General features: G+C 37.6%; 1 protein-coding gene across 5 annotated transcripts in view; it reads right to left on the reverse strand.

The window, feature by feature from the left end:
- The window catches only part of LOC119562466 (integrator complex subunit 3 homolog), a 92,601-nt gene extending 70,229 nt beyond the window's left edge, over nucleotides 1–22,372 (reverse strand). For 3 of the 5 annotated variants that reach the window (XM_037875658.1, XM_037875656.1, XM_037875653.1), the window contains exons 1-2: nucleotides 22,121–22,366; nucleotides 21,438–22,048 (exon numbers count right to left, since the gene is read on the reverse strand). In XM_037875658.1, the coding sequence (XP_037731586.1) occupies nucleotides 21,438–22,048; nucleotides 22,121–22,207 (698 nt within the window). In that variant the 5' untranslated portion in view covers nucleotides 22,208–22,366. Of the gene's footprint in view, nucleotides 1–21,437; nucleotides 22,049–22,120 lie in introns of all 5 variants that reach the window. The other 2 variants (XM_037875657.1, XM_037875659.1) reach the window with 2 other exon arrangements.
- Nucleotides 22,373–22,655: the final 283 nt, after the last annotated feature.

Here is a 22,655-nt window from a genome sequence, read left to right on the forward strand (position 1 = left end):
TCAATTGATGAAACAAGTTTATGGCGATGATTGCCTATCCCGTAGCAGAGTGCACGAGTGGTTTCAACGTTTTCAAAGTGGTCGTGAGGACATAAATGACGGACGAGCCGAAACCCAAAAAATCGCTCCTGGAGAAGTCAAAAGTGAAGACAATGCTGATTTGTTTTTATGATTCCAAGGGTATTGTCCACAAAGAATTTGTTCCACCCGGCCAAAACGTTAATGCGGTATTCTACCTTGGAGTTTTGAAGCGTTTGGTGCGCCGTATTCGACGTGTTCGGCCCGAATATCGCGAAGATGTAAGTTGGCGTTTGTTGCACGATAACGCGCCGTCTCATCGATCGACGCTTGTGTCCGACTATTTGACCAAATTCTCACATTTTAACCATCAACCACTCCCCGTATTCACCTGATATGGCACCGTGCGACTTCTACCTTTTCGGAAAATTGCATTTGCCGATGAAAGGAAAGCGTTATGCAGACGTAGAGGCCATTCAAAAGGCTTGCACCGGCATACTGGCGGCCATTCCGGGCAACGAGCTAAAACACTCGTTCGACATGCTTTTGGGCCGTGCAAAACGCTGTATTAAAGCAGAAGGAGACTATTTTGAATAAAATAAATTGATTTTGACGAAATAACTATTTGTTCTGTCTTTTTTTTAAAAGTCCTGTTTACTTTAGAACTCACCTTGTATATACTTTATGGGGTCGGAAACGTCTTCTTCACTGCATTGCAACCTTCTGACTGAAATCAATATACCCTCTGCAAGGGTATAAAAACACCAAAAATTTAATTTTTGTATTTTTTTTTCCGATTATTCCTATCCGATCCGGCTGGTTCCGACTTATATACTACTTGCAAAACAAATACGACTTTTGGGAAAGTTTCAGCCGGATAGCTTTAAAACTGAGAGACTGGTTTGCGTAGAAACGGACGGTCCTATACTAAATGCAAGGGTATAACAATTATTTCATTATTTCTCTGACCTTTTCCTTGACAGATATATGTTAAGGTCGTCCGATTTTTATTAAATTTAATTCGAAATTTTTAAAAATACACAATATGTTATTCCCAATAGTATAAGATAATATGTCAAAAACAGTACCAGTCCAAACTTCATAGAAGACAGACGTGCTACAGAGATCACCTCGCCAAAACCAACAGATAACAGCACCAAATCAATCCAAATTTTCAAAAAACAAATAAAAGCACAAAGCATACTTTACCAAAAATCCAAAAACAAAAGTCCCTAACAGAACCGTTGCAAAGAAAGTGCACCGGGCAGCAGCCCAAGTGGACAAGCAATGCGACCACCGGACCTAAGTAACCCAGTACTATGGGATAAAAATGCATTAACTGAACCTAAATAAATCATAATTTCTCGCCAAGATAACCAATCTTTTGAAAATGTGTCTCCCTTCATTATCAAGAAAGTAATTGATTACCAATGCGGTAGTGAAGTTGAATCGGTCAAAAAACCAGAGACGGAAAGCTATTAGTTAAAACCAAAGGCGTAATCCAAGCACAAAGACTGCTCAGGCTTACCCAATTCCACAACTTCCTTGTCAGCTTATCCGAACACAAAACACTCAACACCTCAAAAGGAGTTATATACTCTAACGACCTACGTAACATAGAAAAAGAAGACATACTAAAAGAACTAAGCTCGCAAAAAGTAATTGAAGTCGAAAAGATCTTTCAATTCAAGAACAACCTCCTACAAAAATCTGGTCTGACAATCTTAACATTTGCAACAACAACACTACCATCAACAATAATGATAGGATATGAACGTGTCCACGTGTCCAACCGCACTAAGCATTTATGATCAACGCCACACACATCAACCAACAACTTACTCTAGAACCCTCGAACAACAACCTAAACCTACAACATCAATGCAAACAACAAACAACACTCCGTCAACCTCAACTAACACTGAATCACAGCCAAATAGAAAAATCACCAACTATATCGACCTCCGCGCGCGCTCAAATAAACAGGAAAACCCACAACAATCGGCCAATACATCGGAAGAAGATATGGACACAACTGACTCCACTAATCGCAACCAAAATAGAAGACTCATCCCTGAAACAGACCGTAAGCTCAGATCCCAAACAAAAGACAAGTCCAACCTCCTCACTAAACCACGTAAAGCTAAAGACAAATCTGAAAAAACATGTATCTCCAACACCAACCTCATAAGCAAACTACCTAAATAATCTAATTAAAACTAATTAGATAATAAGTTAGAAAAACACTAACCTAACTTTAAAACTTATTTTAACTTTAAATCTTAAAGCCGATGCTTAAAATTATAGAATGGAATATAAAATTATATAGATCTACAAGTACTTACTAAATCCTATAACCCGCAAATCATTGCCCTCCAAGAAACACACATTACAAACCTATGCTTTCTTCCTACCCCTATAAACTGAGGGAGTAGAACACCAGCAAGAATAACTATAATAGTTTTGGAGGCACCGCCCTTCTAATTCACAATTCCATACCCCAGAACGAAATCTCCGTGAGGTCAGACTTTGACGCGGTCGGAGTTTCCATACAGTCCAAATCCAAATTTAACATTATCTCAGCCTATATCTCCCCCTCCAAACCCTTCAACGCAAACAACTTGGCAAATGTTCTTGATTCCCCGAACGCCCAAACCCTAGTGTTGGGTGACTTTAACAGCTGGGACCCTTCTTATTGGGGCTCACCAAAATTCAACAAATGGGGAAGGACTATAGCCAACTACATCGACCGCTCTAACTACTTACTACTAAACGACAAATCTCCAACTCACTTCTCAACGCACAACACATACACACACATTGATCTATCCTTCGCCTCCGCCAGTATAGCTCCAGAAATCTCCTGTGTTAGACGACCTTCATGGCAGCGACCACATTCCCATATTAATTTCAATATTCCGCAACCAAACTGTCCCAACCTGTACCGCAAAACCCTCATTTAAACTAAAAGATGCAGATTGGAACCTATTCAAGGAAAAAATCACAAGTTTTAGCTCGGAAAGCTTCCATAGTCTAAATGTCAACCAAGAAGCCGCTACTATCAAAAAATCCATACCCCAAAACTACACCTTAACCCAACCCCGCACCGTTCCCTGGTGGAACAGCGAGCTGTCTCTTCTCAAAAAAGACAAAACAAAAAAATGGAGGAAACTCAATAGAGAATTTAACACTCATAACATTATTGAGTATAAAAAATTCAATGCAAAATTCAAAAGATCCATCAGAGATGCAAAAAAAAAAAAGGATTCAACAATTTACCTCCGACATTAACCCATACTTAAACCCAAATAAAGCATGGGCAAATATCAAAAGACTATGTGGGTTATACCAAAGTCCATAGAATAACAAGATACGTAACAGCCATACAACGGAATGTACGCCAAAATTTTTGGTGTGGATTTTCGATGTGGATTTTCGATTTTGCTAGTGTGCGTTGTCCGTGTAAAGCTCTTTGGTTGTGTTGGTGAATCATTTCGTGTGGTCTGCTGCAATAAGGGCTCAATCTCACATTTGACTAACGTAAGGTGTCAATGGCCTGTAGGCCAGGGGTCTAGTCGCTCAACCGCGGGAATTGCAGGTCGGAGTTCAACCCCGACTGGGAACAACTTTTTTTCTTATGCAATCGTTTTTTTTTTTTAAATAAATGAAAATCATGAGTGCTATTCACATAAAATGCTAATGTTAGATACATTGAATTAGTGTTTTGCTGTACAAACATTGTTAGTGGCTAGACTCCCCAGACAAATGTAAAAGTAGCAATAAGCTAAATATACTTCGTCAAAAATAGATAAATATCTGGAGATCTTTAATCTATTTATCAAAAAATTGCATTTTGCACTCACCATATTCAACAAAATATAATGAAAAATCGTTTTCTCGAGTACACATTACGCTTTTAATCAAAGTGAATTGCTTACTGTGTTCATGTTTTTATTGCTATTAGAAATTTTTTAAAGTCTTTGATATGTAATTTACACAAAAAAAAATATATCTATAGGAGCGATTAATTGCTAAAGTCCCAATTGGTACATCTAAAAAAATTTCGGCTATAAAAACATAATTTAAAATAATAAAAAAAACTAAAAACAAACTAAAAAAATCTATCTATAAAAAAAATAATCAAAAAAATATAGCTAAAAAAATTTTAAAATAAAAAAAACTATAAAAAAAATTTAGTTGAATCCAGCCTCTGAGTGGACTCGAAGAACATGGAACTCAAATCCATTATCCACGGGTCACCAACATACGCAGAGCGCCACAGCCCGCTTATAATTCGCACGAGCAATGCGTCTTTTAGATCGATTTCTTTTCGTCAACATAATTCAAGAATCGACAACTGAGACAAAAATTGAATTTTGACTTTTTCACAGCGCGAAGTGTCGTGAGCGAAATAGCAAGAGAGAGGGAAAGATAAGGAAGCAAAGCAACTGCATTCTAAAAATAGATTCCTATACGTGTAAGGGTTGCTTTGCAAAAATTAGCCCGCCTGTGTACATTTTCTTACTCCTAGTTAGCATCTTGTTATGCTATGGTCTTTGGTTATACCCCCAAAAAAACATCCACTGCCTTAACAACCCTACAGTGGTCGGCATAAGTATTTTGACAAAATAAAAGTTAAGTATACTCATAACTTGAATTTACTTCTTGTAAACTATAGGCATCAATGGAAAGGTAATTTCAATGCCGTTTGAATGATACAATACATTTCTTTACCCATTCAGTACTTATTGAAAAGGACGAATTTGTGTAAATCAACTTTGAAATTAAAAAAAAAAACTTTTTTCCTCGTCTTGAAAACTTAAATTTTTTGATGCAAAAAGTTTCTTCAAACAAAAATAATAGTAACTGCAAAAAGAATTTTTCAAATATCATTTTGCTTATATTTTTTATGATTTTTTGAAAGTGACAATGTCGGAAAAAATTTGTATGAAAAAGACAAAAATATGGCTCAAATGCCTGTTTTTAAGCATTTTCAAAAATTCATAAAAAATATAAGAAAAATGATTTTTGAAAAATTCTTTTTGCAGTTACTATTGTTTTTGTTTGAAGAAACTTTTTGCATCAAAAAATTTAAGTTTTCAAGACGAGGAAAAAAGTTTTTTTTTTTAATTTCAAAGTTGATTTACACAAATTCGTCCTTTTCAATAAGTACTGAATGGGTAAAGAAATGTATTGTATCATTCAAACGGCATTGAAATTACCTTTCCATTGATGCCTATAGTTTACAAGAAGTAAATTCAAGTTATGAGTATACTTAACTTTTATTTTGTCAAAATACTTATGCCGACCACTGTACTCCTACAATCGACCCACAAGAAATCGCTAACTCTTTTGGTCAAACCTGGTCAGAAGAAGCCGGCGACCAAAACTTCTCCTCAGCCTTCCGCCTCAACAAAGAACTCCTTAATCCTACCCCAAACTACATCCCTATCAAAACGGCAGTAGAAATCGAAAAGGACATAACGTTCATAGATTTCTCCTCAACACTTAACACTCTGAAAGGTAGAACTCCAGGTCACGACCGCATATCTTACTGCATGACCAAAAACTTGCCCACAACTTTTAAACAAAGAATTATTAACTTCTACAATGAAATACTCTCTTCACATATCCCCCAATCATTTAAACTCAGCCTGGTCCTACCCATCTTGAAACCACATAAACCTCAAACGGACATAAAATCTTACAGACCCATATCTCTGAACTCATGCCTAGCCAAAATCCTCGACAAAATAGTTGCAAAGAGGTTGTGGTGGTTCGTTCAAAATAACGAACTCATTCACAACAGCCAACTCAGCTTTAAAAGAGGCAAATCTGTACTAGACAGTCTACTTTATGTAGACCACCTAGCCTCCAGATCCATTGCCCTCAAGAAACACCTAACAATTATTTCACTCGACTTCACTAAGGCTTTCGACAAAATTGGCATACACACAGTCATACAGCAACTACACGTTTGGAAAATACTACGTCAAAAACTTCATAACAAATAGAAAAATAATAATCAAAACCGACACCTATCTCTCCAATACCTTCCCTCTTAACAATGGTATTCCGCAAGGCTCTCCAATCTCTGTCATTTTATTACTCATAGCCTACAACTCCCTTACCAACATCATCTCTATCCCAAGAGAAATCAAGTTCTGCGCTTACGCAGACGACTTTCACCTCATCATAGAGCACAACAAACGAAAAAACCCCACAACGAACCTAACACACACCTTTAACCAAATCGACGAGTGGTTCACGCACTTAGGCTCAGTCCTTTCCAAAGACAAATGCAAGATACTTCATATCTGCCGGAAACACAACTGCAACGCTAAGATATTAACAGGAGACACCACTATACCAACCACCGACACCCTCAAAATACTAGGACTCACAATCAACAAAAGATACAAATGGAACACTCACATATCCAAGTTAAAGGCCGATCTGTCCAAGCCATTAGGCATAGTAAAGCACCTTTCGTCCCACAAATACAACACCGCCTCTCTCATCCAAGTCATAAAATCACTCATTATTTCCAAGATAGACTACTGCCTTCCAATTTATGGACACGAACCCAAATCACAATTAAACAAAATTAAAACTTCCCTTAATTCAACAATAAGAGTAGGTCTTGGAGCATTCCGTTCCACCCCAATAAACAACCTTCTATTAGAAGCCAACATATGTCCCATAGAACACAAGTGAGACTTCTTAACTGGAAAACTAGCCAAAAACCTTTTAAAATCCATCGACACACCCTTAAAAAAGCTTACCAAATCGACTAAAAGAAACCATAGATACTCCAGCACAATAGACCACGTAATACAATGATCCAAATCCAAATCAATTCCTTACCTCCCAATCAAAAACAATAAATGCAAAACATTTAACATGGATAGCATTATTAAAGCAACCAACACCACCCTATCTAAATACAATAAAAATACAACACCACCAAACATTTTTCATCAACTCTTTCGCACCCTCAAATCCTCGTACCCCAACCATAACTTCGTCTATACCGACGGCTCCAAATCTGGAGGCATAACAACCTACAGCATCACAACCGAAACAGCAACGATCAAACTGGGACTTCTGCCTTTCTATTCCTCAGTCCTCTCGAGTGAGATAATAGCAGTTCAGGAAGCCATACAAATTTGCGTAAAGATGCCATCTCCTCGATCACCAACCAAAACAACCATTCGCACTATGCCACCTCAGTCAGAAACCTAGTCACTAAACACTCCCCAAAAATATCTCTTGTCTGGGTACCTAGCCACATAGGACTCGTAGGTAATGAAAACGCAGACGAGGCAGCCAAACTGGCCTCTAAATTTCCACTAACCCTTACTGCCAACAACAACACTAACGACATTACCCAGTTCTTAAAAAAAGAACTACAAGATAAACAAACAAACAGTCTTAATTCAACATCTTACTGGTATCAACAAATTGCCAAATCATCCACGTCAAACTCCCTTCATAAAAACACTCCCTTGAGCAGGCGGCAACAAATAATAATAAACAGACTCAAACTAGGACACACAAACTTAACCAATGCCCAATACCTGGACACGGCTAAAAACAATTTGTGCCCATTGTGCAACAACGCACGCATAAATATCCAACATATAATATGTTTTTGCCCCTCCCTCTCCTCACAACGTTCTCAATCCTTCCACAACCTTGATCCCATCCTATCTATAGCTAACCCCACAATCGACAACTTCAACATCATCTCAAACTTCCTGATCAAAGCTAAAATTATAAGCATAAAAATAAAACACTGTAAATATCTAGATTATAAGCTAGATTCAAATAGACAAAAGAAAACAAAATGAAATTATACTAAACCAGAAGAGCTGAAGGCCTATAGCTGCTATAGCTCATGACCACTGTTAGCAATTAGTTTATAATTACTTGTTAGCGTTATATAAATAAATATGTCAAAAAACACCGAAGTCTATGATTTGTTTCATATTATTTTCCCACCAATTTTCCGATCGTTCCTATGGCAGCTATATGAAAACAGGCAGATAAATATTAACACAAATGCTCAAGCATAAATAAGCAGACCAACAATCACAGTAAACGTTAGTAATCAAGATTGTTTATTAAATTAAATTCGTAGTTCTGAAATATTAAGAAAGTGCTATATACCGGAGTAGAAGAGAATGAGAGAATTATGATTACAGAATTAAATTATTAAATATGAAACATTGCCATCCAGAAATAAAATTATAAATTTCAAACTCAAAGCCTTGATGTTATTGGTTACATTTACGAAAATTGGAATAATCAATCTTTACATTCTATAAATATTAAAATTACTGACCAATTTGTTAAGCGCCTCCTCAGTATATGGTAATGTGGGCGCCAGACACATATAAGAGTTATGGACGTGGCAAACTATTTTGAGGTCAATCGATAGGTATTGACGAGGCCAATACATTTCAGTTAATATTTTTTCTAGCATGAAAACTGTGGGCCCCACAGCTTGGGACGGTTTGTGGGCGTTAAAGAAGGCGGGGCAAAATTTTAAAGGTCAATCGATAGGTATTAACAAGACCGATATATCTCAGTTCAATTTCATTTCTAGATTCAAAACTGTAGAAGCCACAGTTTTGTGCGGTTTGTGGGCGTGGCACATTTGCGTGACAATCTTGCGCCGTGTACGAAGCAAGGATTCTAAATTAGTCGTCATCTAGCTTTCTTTGCGTTCAGACGTGCTTAAAATTCTCGCTATGTTACTTCACCGCTGTCCCGAGTGCAATACCGATGTTACATTGGCCCAGCTTCGTGCTTCGAATGCTGTTCGCTGTTCTTCTTTGTGCCGTCGCGCTTATCATACTTCTTGCGTAGCCCTACCGTACGATGTGCTCAAACTTTTATTAAATCCAAACATACTGTGGCAATGTGATAGCTGTGTGGATGCGAATGATTCGCAATCTAAAATTGATGAATTCCATAATAAATATTATATAAATTATATCAGGGCCTTCATAACAAATTCTTGGAGGCGTTCCCCGCTAAAGATGATGCATTGTCTCAGAATTTAAATTTAAATCCCAAACCTCGTCTACCGAGGCCTACCAACGTAGCTGCAGCTCCCCAGTCATACGCGGCTGCTGCTGCTACGTCTTCCGAGGTCGTTGACCCTTCTAATCATGCTCTGGATATTGAGAGAGGACATTTTATACAAGTTCGAAATAAGAAGAGAAGGAACAACAACAAGCCCAATAAATATGTTGGAGTGGCTCCTGTTGCCGAAGACCTTAATGTCTCGCCGACCAAGAAATTTTTGCATGTCGAAAAGTTTGCAACTGAGCCGAATGCTGTTTCAAAATATGCGTCCACCAAGCTTAGTTCTCTCCCTGGCGTCGTTACTTTTGCGGGACCTTTTACGAGAGCCTTTCCTCATTTGTCTGAGTCCTTTTCGCAACAACATCGGCAGCTGCTTGCCTTTCTCACTGCGCTCTCATCATCTTCTGTCTCTCTCCTAACGCTTCATCATCAACATTAGCCGGAGCTTTTGTTGTCCGCTTTGCGTGACATTCGCTGTCCGCCTGGCTCTAATATCGGCGCGCTCCTCGGAGTTGCGCTCTCATCATCTTGCGCCGCTCTCCCGTTGCACCATCAACATCAGCTGGAGCTTTTGTTGTCCGCTTTGCGAGACATTCGCCTTCCGCCTGGCTCTAATATCGGCGCGCTCCTCGGAGTTGCGCTCTCAACATCTTGAGCCTCTCTCCCGAAGTACCTAGAACATCGGCTGGATTCATACTCTTTATTAGGTTGGAAATCCCTCATTGAAAATATGTTCTCTACATATTCGCCGCCGGAGTTAAACCAATATCGGATGCTGCTATCTTCGGATTCTGATACTAATGAGCTCAGCGCGTCTCTTGGGATAGCGCTCTCTTATATGAGAAGTCGGACACACTCTTCACTGTGCTCTTCACCGCCTCTCTCTATTGATACAATTTCTTCTGCGCTCTTTGGATGGCCGTCATGCTTCATTAGGAAAATCATTTACATATTCCCAATTCGACTGCACTATTATTCCTTGGAATGACGATCTCAACCTGCCTATAAAAATACATACGGATACGCAAGGTACTTAATAGTACTTACGATCACGCGAGGCCGACATCTAATTTGGATGTTGAGAATTCCTCTTCAACAATATGCGCTGACTGGCAACCTGCTATGGGCTTGTCCGCAGTAAACTCAAACAGCCATCATTCAGGAAATAATGGCTTGAAAATATACTTTCAAAATATATCCGGCATGAGAACTAAAACGCAGTCTGTCTTTATGAATACTTCCAACAGTGACTATGACATTATCATACTGGTTGAGACTTTGCTAAATTCTAACTTTAGTTCGAATGAATTTTTCGATCCTAAATTATTCCAAGTTTTTCGTAAAGACTTCGGCAGAATGCAGTGCGAGAGAGGTGGTGGTGTCATCGTGGCTGTTGGCCGAAAATTCTGTTGCACTCTAATTCGACTCCTTAATGATGACTCCCTTCTAGACCAATTGGCGGTGACGGTGTCTGGCTCATCCGGGAAGATATCGATTGCGGCTTCCTATGTTCCACCTGGCAGTGATTTTCGGCTTTACCAGGCTCACTTAGACAACATCGCTAACATCCATGCCAGCTTGGAGGACTCTGATGGCATATGTGTGGCAGGAGACTTCAACCTCAGCTCTGTTTTCTGGACGTGGGACCCACAAGCATCTGCTATGGTGCCTGGAAATGTGCATCATTCTCATGAAATAATTGTCATTGATGACTGTTTTAGTATTGGCCTCACCCAAATTAATATTTTCAATGATTTGCATAAGCTTCTTGATTAAATCTTCATTAATTCTATTGTTCATTCTAACGTAACTATGGCTGAATTTACGATTTCAAATTGTGTTGTACATCACAAACCCTTGTGCTTAAACATCGAATTTTACAGCTTTCAGCCATTCAACGATTCTAATCCTAGATATATATTTGATCCCTCTAGTTTGAGTTCCCTAAGGGATTGCCTGCTATCTTTAAATTGGGGTGCCTTTCTAGCGAACCCTTGCATTGAAAATAATTATAAAACCTTTCTTTCAACGATTAGAAATACTCTTGACAGCATAGTCCGTTCCAAGGTAGGTGGTTCCTACAGGCTTCCTTGGTATACTAAAGGACTGCAAAAATTCAAAAAAAGAAAGATATAGGCTGCACAAACGTGAGTTTAAGTTTCTTAATAAGTTTCTATATAACCAATACATTTGTGAAGTTGGGCATAGTTTGAAGGCCAACCCTAACGCGTTTTGTCGCTTTGTTAACTCAAAAAAATCACATTCGTCTATACCTTCAACAATGTCGTATGGTGATGTTGTTGCTTCCACCGAGGCCGATATCGCCAATTTGTTTGCTGCCTTTTTTTCATCGAACATGGAACCTTCCGATGATTGGTATGACCTGGAAACTTTAAATTCAATTTCAGAACTTTGCTACATTGGAAGCCTGGACATATCGTATGATGACATTTCTGAAGCAATAAGTTATTTTGATAATTCCCCAAGACTAGACTTTGATGGAATTTCTTCATTCTTCCTAAAGAATTGTATTGCCAGTCTTTACCTACCCCTGCAAATTATGTTCTCTTCTTCTTTGTCTCAAGGAAAATTCCCAGTTAGATGGAAAATTTCTAGAGTCATGCCGGTCCATAAAGGAGGAAGTAAATTTGATATTTCAAACTATAGGTCAATAGCTAAAATCAGCAACATAGCAAAATTGTTCGAAAGATTAATTTTCAAAAAATTATCTTTCTTAATAAGGGGTTACATCGAACCTAATCAACATGGCTTCAAGCCTGGTCGATCTACGACGACCAACTTGGCTATTTTTACCAATCACTGTATACATGCATTTGAGGATCATTTACAGATGGACACGATTTACACAGATTTTGCCAAAGCTTTTGACAAGGTTTGTCACTCTGCCCTTAAGGCTAAACTTTCCAAACTTGGCTTTCACTCTTCTTTTCTTAATTGGATAGCATCGTATTTGGATAACCGACGTTATCATGTTGAAGTAGGTGGTGCATTATTCCATCCTTATAAAGCGACATCTGGACTTCCTCAGGGTAGCTCTCTTGGCCCTTTACTTTTCATTATTTTTATAAATGACATTTGTGCCTGTATCCATTTTTCTAGCTTCCTTCTTTATGTGGATGACCTAAAGATCTATAGGACTGTCAATAAAGTAAATGATTCGATATTGCTTCAATCTGACCTAGATAGTATCGGTAGTTGGTGTTCCAAGAAGAGTTTGCCTTTAAACCTTAACAAATGCCACATCGTTCGTTATGCGAAACGTTCTGTAACCATTCCATTCACTTATTACATCAATAACCACCCTCTCTCTGCTTTGAATGAAATAGTTGATCTGGGGGTATTATTTAATGACAAATTTATGTTTAATGAGCACCTGAATTTTATATTACCAAAGGCTTATGCCATGTTCGGCTTTGTTAAGCGAAACACTTTATTATTCAAAGATCCGTATTCAGATTGTCTGTATACTCTGCCTTGTCCGTTCGAGGGTTGAATGTGCTTCCTTTATTTGGAATCCCTCGGGAAGTGGAAGGTTACAGAAAAAGTTTTTGAAGTTTGCATTGCAATCCTTGCATTTTCCTGAACCGGCTCCGCCCTATGATAATCAGTGTTCCCTGCTTCACACATTTTCCTTGAAGGATCGCCGTGCAACTGCTGGCCTTCTCTTCCTGAATGATTCGCTAGTAGGAAATATTGATTGACCTTGCCTGTTGGGATGCATCAATTTTAATGTTCCTGCCAGGAATCTCCGTACAATGGTTCCATTCCTGGACCGTGCTGTCAGGACTAATTATACTCGCAATGAGCCACTACTAAGGACTCTTAGATTGTTTAATTCTTTGCCTTCTAGCATTAGATTCAGCTGGGGGACCGAGAAAGATATGCTAAGGCAAACTCTTAGGGAATATTTCTTAATTAATTTTCAATAATAGATTTAAGATAATCATATGTAGCCAGATAAGGATTTATCCATTGGCGATAAGTAAATAAATAAATAAATCTAAAATCCCTCTCCCAGCAGTGATAGTCTTCGAGATATCAGCGTTCATATGGACGATTTTTTGAAATTTTTGCCTTTTTTTTTGGTTTTGATTTCCATTTTTGTCATTTAGAAATTGTCAATAGACTGTTAAACGACGCAGAAAGACAAGTGCTACAAGCTTTTAATAAGAGTGAGTGAGATGGACTAATTGCTGCAATGTGCGTACGTAGAAGAATCGCGATAATGAAAGTCTGTTGCTTGCAGACATGCAAGTTAGTGCTTTCGACTGGACAACAGAGAAGTCCGTGATATTCATGCGGAGATATTTACCATGCACAGTGCCTTGGCACGTCATGCAATTGACATGAGGAGTGGCTTGCGCTACTATGATAATTTGCAAAACTTCCCAGAAAGTCCCCGATTATGAAGGTCACCAGGTTTTTCAGCCTGAGATACCCCAAAAATCTTATGTTAATAATATAACATTAACCAAAAATCGTTAAATATTTGTTTATCGGCTAAATCCTAATCTTTCATCTTAGCACATTACTGCCAATATCCGGCCAAAAATCAGATTGATGATTTAAAAGTCGAAAAAGAGAAGTATCATTATTAAAGATCCGTATTCCTTGTGCTCGATTTGCAACTATGTGGCCTGTGAGGCCTTTTGGCCTGTACGCATTCTTATTAAAAAGTACGAAGCTTAAAAAAAGAAAATTCGTTTGAAGGAAGTTGGAAATCCCTTTAAAGAGATAAATGGGAGTGGGCCCAAATTAAAGATTTATTAAACTATACTTTTTATACCCTTGCAGATTGTGATTCCAGTCAGAAGTTTGCAAAGCAGTGAAGGAGACGTTTCCGACCCCATAAAGTATATATATTCTTGATCAGCATCACTAGACGAGTCGATCTAGCCATGTCCGTCTGTCCGTCCGTTTCAACGCAAGCTGGTCTCCTCTTAGTTTTAAAGCAATCGGGCTGAAACTTTGGTGTTTTTTAACATATAAACTTCTACGCTCGGAAATAACATTTTTTAATTAGTTCTAAATTTCGAATTCAATTTTATCAAAATCGGACGACTATATCATATAGCTGCCTTAGGAACGATCGGAAAATTGGTGGGAAAGTAATATGAAACAAATTAACTTCCTTTCTTGTTTACACTTAATATTAAAATATCCTAGACCGTACATGGCATGTGAGAAAATATTCTGGCATCCCGTTGAACACAACAGCACTATTATTAATTTTGACGAATACAACAATGTAGCTGAAAGTGGTAACAAGATTATGACGACTGGAAACTGCAGCGCTGCCCTTACAACAAAACTCTACAGAGAAATGCCCTACTCAACATGAATACAACAACTCCATTTAGGTGGCTACGCATACTGTACCACTCGACCCAGCCACTTTGAGCCGCTAACAGTCACCGATGACGGCGTTATCGTACTTAATGACGGAACAGCTACGATCATTGGACAACTGGTAACTGGAACAATCCTCCTCACATTTGACGAGGAGGTAATAGTAAACAATACCATATACCGAAATTTATAGAGCTAAAAATCCACAGCGCCAGCTTCATCAACGGTCCTTAACATCAAGGAGTTTTGAGCTTATCATATTAAATGTGAAAATTAAATAGTAAAACCATCGCCGCGATCGCCTTTTGGACCATCTGCTTGAATATTTCCAAACTCTTCCAGAGCGGTTTCAAGAAGTTCGAGGCAAGAAAAAAATCCAAGCCAGCGTCACCACCGGATATTGCAAAACGACGGTGCCAGAAACCCAGGCTTCAGGTCGGCGTAATCAAAGGACAACGCACTACGACGAAAGCAGCGGCTACCCAAAACTATTCACGCGGCGACGGGTCACCACTTTCAGGACATAGGGCTAGCTTTGTATTTATATCCTATAAAAATCAAAGAAATAATCGGAAAAATTAAAAAAAATTTTAATTTAAGCTTTTGTGTTTTTATACCAGTTACTCTTAGAGTAAAAGGGTATACTAGATTCGTCGGAAAGTAAGTAACAGGCAGAAGGAAGCGTTTCCGACCCCATAAAGTATATATATTCTTGATCTGGATCACTAGCCGAGTCGATCTAGCCATGTTTGTCTGTCTGTCTGTCCGGATGAACGCTGAGATCTCGGAAACTTTAAGAGCTAGGCTATTGAGATTTGGCGTGCAGATTCCTGAGCTTCTTACGCAGCGCAAGTTTGTTGCAGCAATGGGCCACGCCCACTCTAACGCCCACAAACCGGCCAAAACTGTGGCTCCAGCAGTTTTGATGCTAGAATAAAAATTTTAACAGAAATGTATTGTTCTCATCAATACCTATCGATTAACCAAAAAAAAAGTTTGCCACGCCCACTATAACGCCCACAAACTTCGAAAAATCGTAAATATGAACGCGGATATCTAGGAAACTGTAAAAGAAAGTGAATTGGGATCTCAAATTTAGATTCTGTAGCCTTGTACGCAGCGCAAGTTTGTTACGCCAATATGCCACGCCCACTCTAACGCCCAGACCTGTGGCGCCCACAATTTGTATGCTAGATAAAAAATTTTAACTGAAATGTATTGGTCCTGTCAATACCTATCGATTGATCCAAAAAAAAATTTGACACGCCCACTCTAACGCCCCGGTAGGTGGCGCTTCTTAATCTCGTTTTGCTGCTTGCATATCTCCATTTCCCTTTGGTCCCTTTAGCTGAGTAACGGGTATCTGATAGTCGAGGTACTCGACTATAGCGTTCTTCATTGTTTGACATATTATCGTCAACTCTTAGGAATTTATTTTATTTAAATTGCAGAATTTTGAATTAAATTTTGAAAAAATCGGACTAATATATCATATAGCTGCCATGGGAACGATCAGATAATTCATGGAAAAATAATTGTGGCTTCGTAATTTTTGATCTATTTTCTTTTTTTATTATTTCAGAATAACAAATAAAAGAGCATAAGAATCGGAGTATCATATAGCTGCCATAGGAAGGATCGAAAAATTAATGTCAGAATAGTAAAAAATCGGCAAATTTCGTTTTCAAGAAAAACGTGAACGCTAGTATGTTCAAATGTAACGTTATCTTAAAAGAGTATATTAGATTCGTCGGAAGGTATGCGAGAAAAAACCATTTTCGACCCTATAAAATATATATATTCTTAATGAGGATCACTAGCTGAGTCAATCGAGCCATGTCTGACTGCCTGTCTTTCCGTCTGTTTGTCTGTCTGTCCGTATGCACGCTGTGATCTCGGAAACTAAAAAGGCTAGCAAGTTGAGATGAGGCATGAAGTGTCGTTAGATTCCTGTGCATCGCAAGTTTATTTTAGCAGAGTGCCACCCCCACTCTAACGCCCGCAAACAGCCCAAAACTCTGGCGCCTACAGTTTTAATGCTGGAATAATAATTACAACAGAGTGGAGTATTGGAAGCTTTTTTAAAATATCAGCTTAATATAGATTTGTTTTGGTAAAAATATGAGTAAAAAATGCTTTAGCAGCACTAAATAAACTTTTCATTGAAATAAAAAAATATCAAACATATGGAATATATCGATATTTTTACTTGATATTTGAAATAAGAATTACATTTTTTTATAACAAACATCATCAATACGATATTTTTTGAAAATATTGGTTATCCCTACTCATTTTTTCACCTTCCTTATTTTTTAAATTTAATAAAAGTTCAAATAACGTACTTTAAGACATGAAAATTGGAACTAAATTTTTCCTTCATATAAAAATCGACCTATTTATACCCGTTACTCGTAGAGTAAAAGGATATACTAGATTCGTCGGAAAGTATGTAACAGGCAGAAGGAAGCGTTTCCGACCCCATAAAGTATATATATTCTTGATCAGGATCACTAGCCGAGTCGATCTAGCCATGTCCGTCTTTCCGTCTGTCCGGATGACCGCTGAGATCTCGGAAACTATAAGAGCTAGGCTACTGAGATTTGGCGTGCAGATTCCTGAGCTTCTTACGCAGCGCAAGTTTGTTTCAGTAGAGTGCCACGCCCAAAACTGTGGCTCCTACAGTTTTGATGCTAGAGAAAAAATTTTAACTGAAATGTATTGCTCTCGGCAATACCTATCGATTGATCAAAAAACATCAAAAAATCGTAAATATGAACGTGGATAACTCGGAAACTACCAAGGATAGAGAATTGGGATCTCAGATTTAGATTCAGTAGCCTTGTACGCAGCGCGAGTTTGTTACGCAAATCTGCCACGCCCACAAACCGCCCAAGCCTGTGGCACCCACAATTTTCATGCTAAATAAAAAATTTTAACTGAACTGTATTGGTCTCGTCAATACCTATCGATTGGTCAAAAAAAAAAATTTTGCCACGCCCACTCTAACGCTCATAACGTTTAAATCTGTTTACCGCCGGTAGGTGGCGCATTTCAATCTCGCTTTGCTGCTTGCATATCTCCATTTCCCTTTGGTCCCTTTAGCTGAGTAACGGGTATCTAATAGTCGAGGTACTCGACTATAGCGCTCTTCCTTGTTTTTATGGTACATTTGTATATAACCTCAAAATAAGAACGATTTTAGGTTAAAACAAAAGAGAACGCTATCGTCGACGGCTTCGTCTATTTAATACCCGCTACTCAGCTAACGGGAGTGCGAGGGAGATAGAAATATGCATGCAGCAAATCATATTTTTCTAAGATTGCACACCACTCCTTTATTGGCTTATCACTGTGGACGGCAGTACACGTAGTGGCGAAGCGCGCAAGAGAGCGTGCGAAGACAACTACTATATATAGCCGCAGAATTGAAAATCTGCAATTATGGTCCGATCGCAACGAGTGATACACCAATCGAAAGGTATTGCAAAAACTAAGAAGATTGCATACCAAGACTTTATATAGATTTATATATAGATTATATATATATTATATTATATTTCATTGGGAGAAAAAGCGGTGAAAGTGTAAAAGTAAAAATGTAGAAAATTGGAGCTGCTGGATACGGTGGGGATAAAAGCCCCCGGCTGTTTAGCTAGTTTTATTCTTACTGAGAATACGCGTCGAATGACATCTCATTTGTTGAAATCTGATGTTCCGTTCAAAAGTAATTCAAAAAACAAGATTTTCTTCTTCTTCCCAAAATGAAAATGTTTGTCCCTTTGTTTGTGGGTTTGTATGCATCCCATCTTAGTTTTAGGGTTTTGGAAACCCTATGGGTGTATAAAGCAGCTTGAAATAGAAAACGTTTGTTCTACGACTTTTGGAAAAACCCGCTAGTTTAGCGGGAAATAAAAAAAAAAGCCAGATTTAAAATGCTTATAGTATCTAAACAACTAATGCTACAGAAACGTGCTATATATCTCTGAAAATATAATTTAATTTGCTAAATACTCTTTATACAGTAAAATTGTCTGAATGTAATAGATTTAGAGTTATGATAAAAAGTTATTTTTTAAAACCACTTTTTGACTATTTTCTCAAAATTGAGTCGAACGATTTCTTTTTAAATTTTAAATCATATAGCCCTTGAGATTCCTCAACTTTTGTTATATAACACTTTTTGCCCTAAAAATTACCGTTTGGAAGATATTAAGCGATAAAAAGTGCAACTCGTTTCAGCTCCGTATACGTAATATTTCATACTTATTCGAGTAACCAAGAAAAAAACCAATTTGATGAACAAATTCTTATTGGATTTTTTCAAACGGAAAATCTGTTATGGTTTTAGGGTGCTTTACTTGCAAGAAGCTAATCGTAATAGGAAACTTGATCTATTTGTTCTACCATTTTGAAAAAAACCCGCTAGTTCGGCGGGAAATGTAAGAAACGACAGATTTCTCTTGGAATTTGAAACTATACAGCCCTTGAGATTTCAAACTTGTGCTATTAAAATAGGTAATTGATCCGATAAAACTTGTTGTGCCTAATTTAAGGTGGCGTTCAGCTAAGATTAAGGTTTCTGTGTGTTTGGTTTTTCAATAGCCAAGCCATATGGGGACGACTCCTAGTCATGGTATTGGGGTACTTAAACTCTTGAGCAAAAAAAAAACTTCTGATATCAAACAAAAACACCTCTTAACGAGGTAGAAAGTAGTGGCGAACGCGCCTTTAACAAAAATTTCTGATATCAACAATTGTGACGAAAAATGATATTACATTCGATAAAATAAAAAAACTATATTAAATTTATGTATTCAGCACGCTACAACAGAAAATTTACATGTAGGTAAATAAATATGTACTGTTGCGGGCCGAAATCATAAATTTAATAACGTTTATTTATTTTATCGAATGTAATATAATTTTTCGTCACAATTGTTGATATCAGAAATTTTTGTTAAAGGCGCGTTCGCCACTACTTTCTACCTCGTTAAGAGGTGTTTTTGTTTGATAACTTTTTATAGTCCGATTTGAAAAAATTTTGGTATGTAGACGGATACTAATATTCAGAACCAAATTCCATCTACACTTTTACAAAATATTAAAATTAATGCGCGCGCCAGATAGATTGATTTGACGTTTTTATTTTATGGGCGTAGCACTCCGAAGAAATAAACTTGCGTAGCGCATGAAGCCCTAGAATTTGCATGCCTAATCGCAACATTCTATCTATTGTTATATTGTTGAACGTTGGTCCACCAAGCACGTGCTTGTTAGCTTGGAAACTCAACACAGGGATAGAGGTTGAGGAACAAATTAGATTATATGGGGTTTTATATTTATTACAAAAAATGCGAAAGGGCTCGTGCAGACTAAAATTTGATGTACATCGTGGTAAGTTAATAGGAAAGTAATTGCGCGTTAGCCTAACGAAAACATTGAAGGTTAGGCGGCTTACCAAGGATTATGCATAAAAATAGTACGAATAATAATGCTATCTATTCTACTCAGGTAAGAACCTGATCATAATTAAATCCACGAAGGGCAAAAAGAATAAAATGTTTTTGTACCGACTCAATATAGTTGACGAGATCTCAGCGTTCATACGGACAGACAGACCGACAGAGAAGGCTAGGTCACTACTATATATACCATATAGTGGCGGAAACGCTTTCTACCTGTTACGTACTTTCCGAAGAATCTAATAGCACTGTGGACGGCAGTCTAGGTAGTGACGATGCGCTCCAGGATAGTGTGCGAAAGCGATTACTATATATTCAGGAAGAAATTAAAATCTACTGTGATCGTCTGTCTGATCGATACGACTGATATCAAAATAGCAAAACAAGACAACAAACAACGTCTCAAGAAGAAAATTTTATTTTGTTTGTCAGTTTGTCCCAAAGCGTTATTTTAGGGTCCTGAAAATTCTAGATTCATAGCTTAATATATGAAACTTTAGTTCTACCACTTTTAGAAAAATTCGCTAGCTTGGCGGCAAAAAAGGTAAAAATAGCTACATATAACTCATAGTGTTTGACGATTCTGATAAAGCAATATAAAAAAAGGTATTCCAAGAAAGAAGAAAACAAAGAAGTCGGTTATGAAATCGAATGTATAATTGTGATAAGAACTGTATTTTAATTGGCCGCGTTCAGCAGAACAACATGATACCTGATCACTGATGGAATTCTTACGATAGTTCTGCTGAACGCACATGATACAAAAATTCTTGCATCATGATCAGTAAGAAAGGAGGGTAAAATTCTGTTAAATTCTTTACAACTGTTCAGGCTTTTTTGATTTTTACGTGTCCTCGATTGCTATGTGGAATGCTACAGTTGCGTTGGCAACCGATATCGTTTTTATAAACGCAATTTTATCTAAAAAACAATTGTTTATAAAGTGGTTGTTAGAACCGTACAATAAGACCAATTTAGTGGAGTTTTTCAGGTCAAATCATTACGGCATTTGGGAAAGTAGATTAATTATACGATTAATGTTACAAACAAAAACTTCTGATATCAAACAAAAACACCTCTTAACGAGGTAAAAATCTAATGACGATCGCACCTTCAACAAACAAAAGTTTTGATATCAACTTTTGCGACGAAAATGTATTATACGATCTACTAAATAAATACACTTTCTAAATATATTACATTCGGCCGCTGCAATTTAGCTGTACGATTTTGATAGTGTGTTGAATGAGAAAAATTTAGAAAGTGTATTTATGTAGTAGATCATATAATATATTTTTGTCAAAAAAGTTTATATCAGAACTTTTATTTGTCGAAGGTGCGATCGTCACTAGATTTTTACCTCGTTAAGAGGGGAGATATAAAGATTTTAATTTCGTTTTCTTTTTAATTAAAGTCAGTAGTTAGTTAAAATTGAAGAGATTGGTGATATCGAATTGTCCAATAAATATGGTGAGTTTAAGCATTTACCGTACAAAGTCCCTTCCGAGAGGTATAATATCGTGGAACCTTTCTCGGATTAACGATATCGTAAACTTCACCTCCTTTTGTCGGAGCGGCATCAAAGCTGGATTGGCGTGATCTTCTATAAGGCGCACGAAGCTGTAAACTGCAGACTGAACGAGGAATGGATTGTTTTCCAACCATGCTCTAAACTCCATAAATATATCCAAAAGGCTCTCGATAAGAAAAAGATTTCTATGGGACGCATCCCCTCCGCCTGCCTGCCGAAGACAGTTCCAAATAACGTTTTCGACACTGAGAACCTGGTGTTTTACGAATTCCCGTAACACCCAAATTAATTGTCTTCTTGCTATTTCCGTGAGCTTAGAATATTTCTCAGCCACTAGTAAAGTGAGGTTTGCTACAATAACATTCATTCCGTCCCTAGATACGAGCGTTACATCGCGATACGTTTTTGGAGCCATAGCAGGATCGGTAAGCATTATGTAGAGAAAGCCGATTGAAATCTCCTCGTGCTGTTTGTCCTTGCACACGATTTGCGACAATATGTCATGCATTTCTTTATCACTAAGTCCAACAATTTGCATCTGCAAATTGATAAACGAACGCTCAAATTTCTAAAACAAAAATACAAATAGGAGAAAAGAATCATTTATTGGGATAATTTAAACTTATTTTATTGATCACACCTCTTCAATCTCATCTTTAAAGTCGACTGCCGAACACACAAACAGCTTCGAGACGTGAGCAGCACTTTTCTGTTGCTGCTGATCCATTTGATGGGAATGTGTATTTTCGCACTTTAACTATTGCCGCTGGACTCACTACTTCCTTTTACGCAAATTTGTATAGCGAGCACAAATAACAAACAGTGATAATTGTACTTGCATAAAATTCTTGTTTTGCTTTGAGGGAGATAGAACGAAAAGACATATTAACAGTACTGTGGTTCCACTGACAACGTTCTAGCAGAGTGCTTGCGATTTTTGAAAGATAATAGCTTATTCCCACGTATAAAATCCTCTTTCGACAGCGTTACGTTCAACAGACGGCCCGTAATAGCCCCTTCCTTATAAGCGCTCCGTGTGGAAAAATACTTCAATACGTTGTAAAATACAATGCTAACGGATATTATTTATTAAAATTTATAATGGTAATTTAAAATTGTTTTATTAAATAGAAAATATCAGACCATTTTAAGTGGACGTATTGTTATCCACCTCT

Source organism: Drosophila subpulchrella, unplaced genomic scaffold (genome assembly GCF_014743375.2).
Source record: "Drosophila subpulchrella strain 33 F10 #4 breed RU33 unplaced genomic scaffold, RU_Dsub_v1.1 Primary Assembly Seq50, whole genome shotgun sequence".
NCBI lineage: Eukaryota > Metazoa > Arthropoda > Insecta > Diptera > Drosophilidae > Drosophila > Drosophila subpulchrella.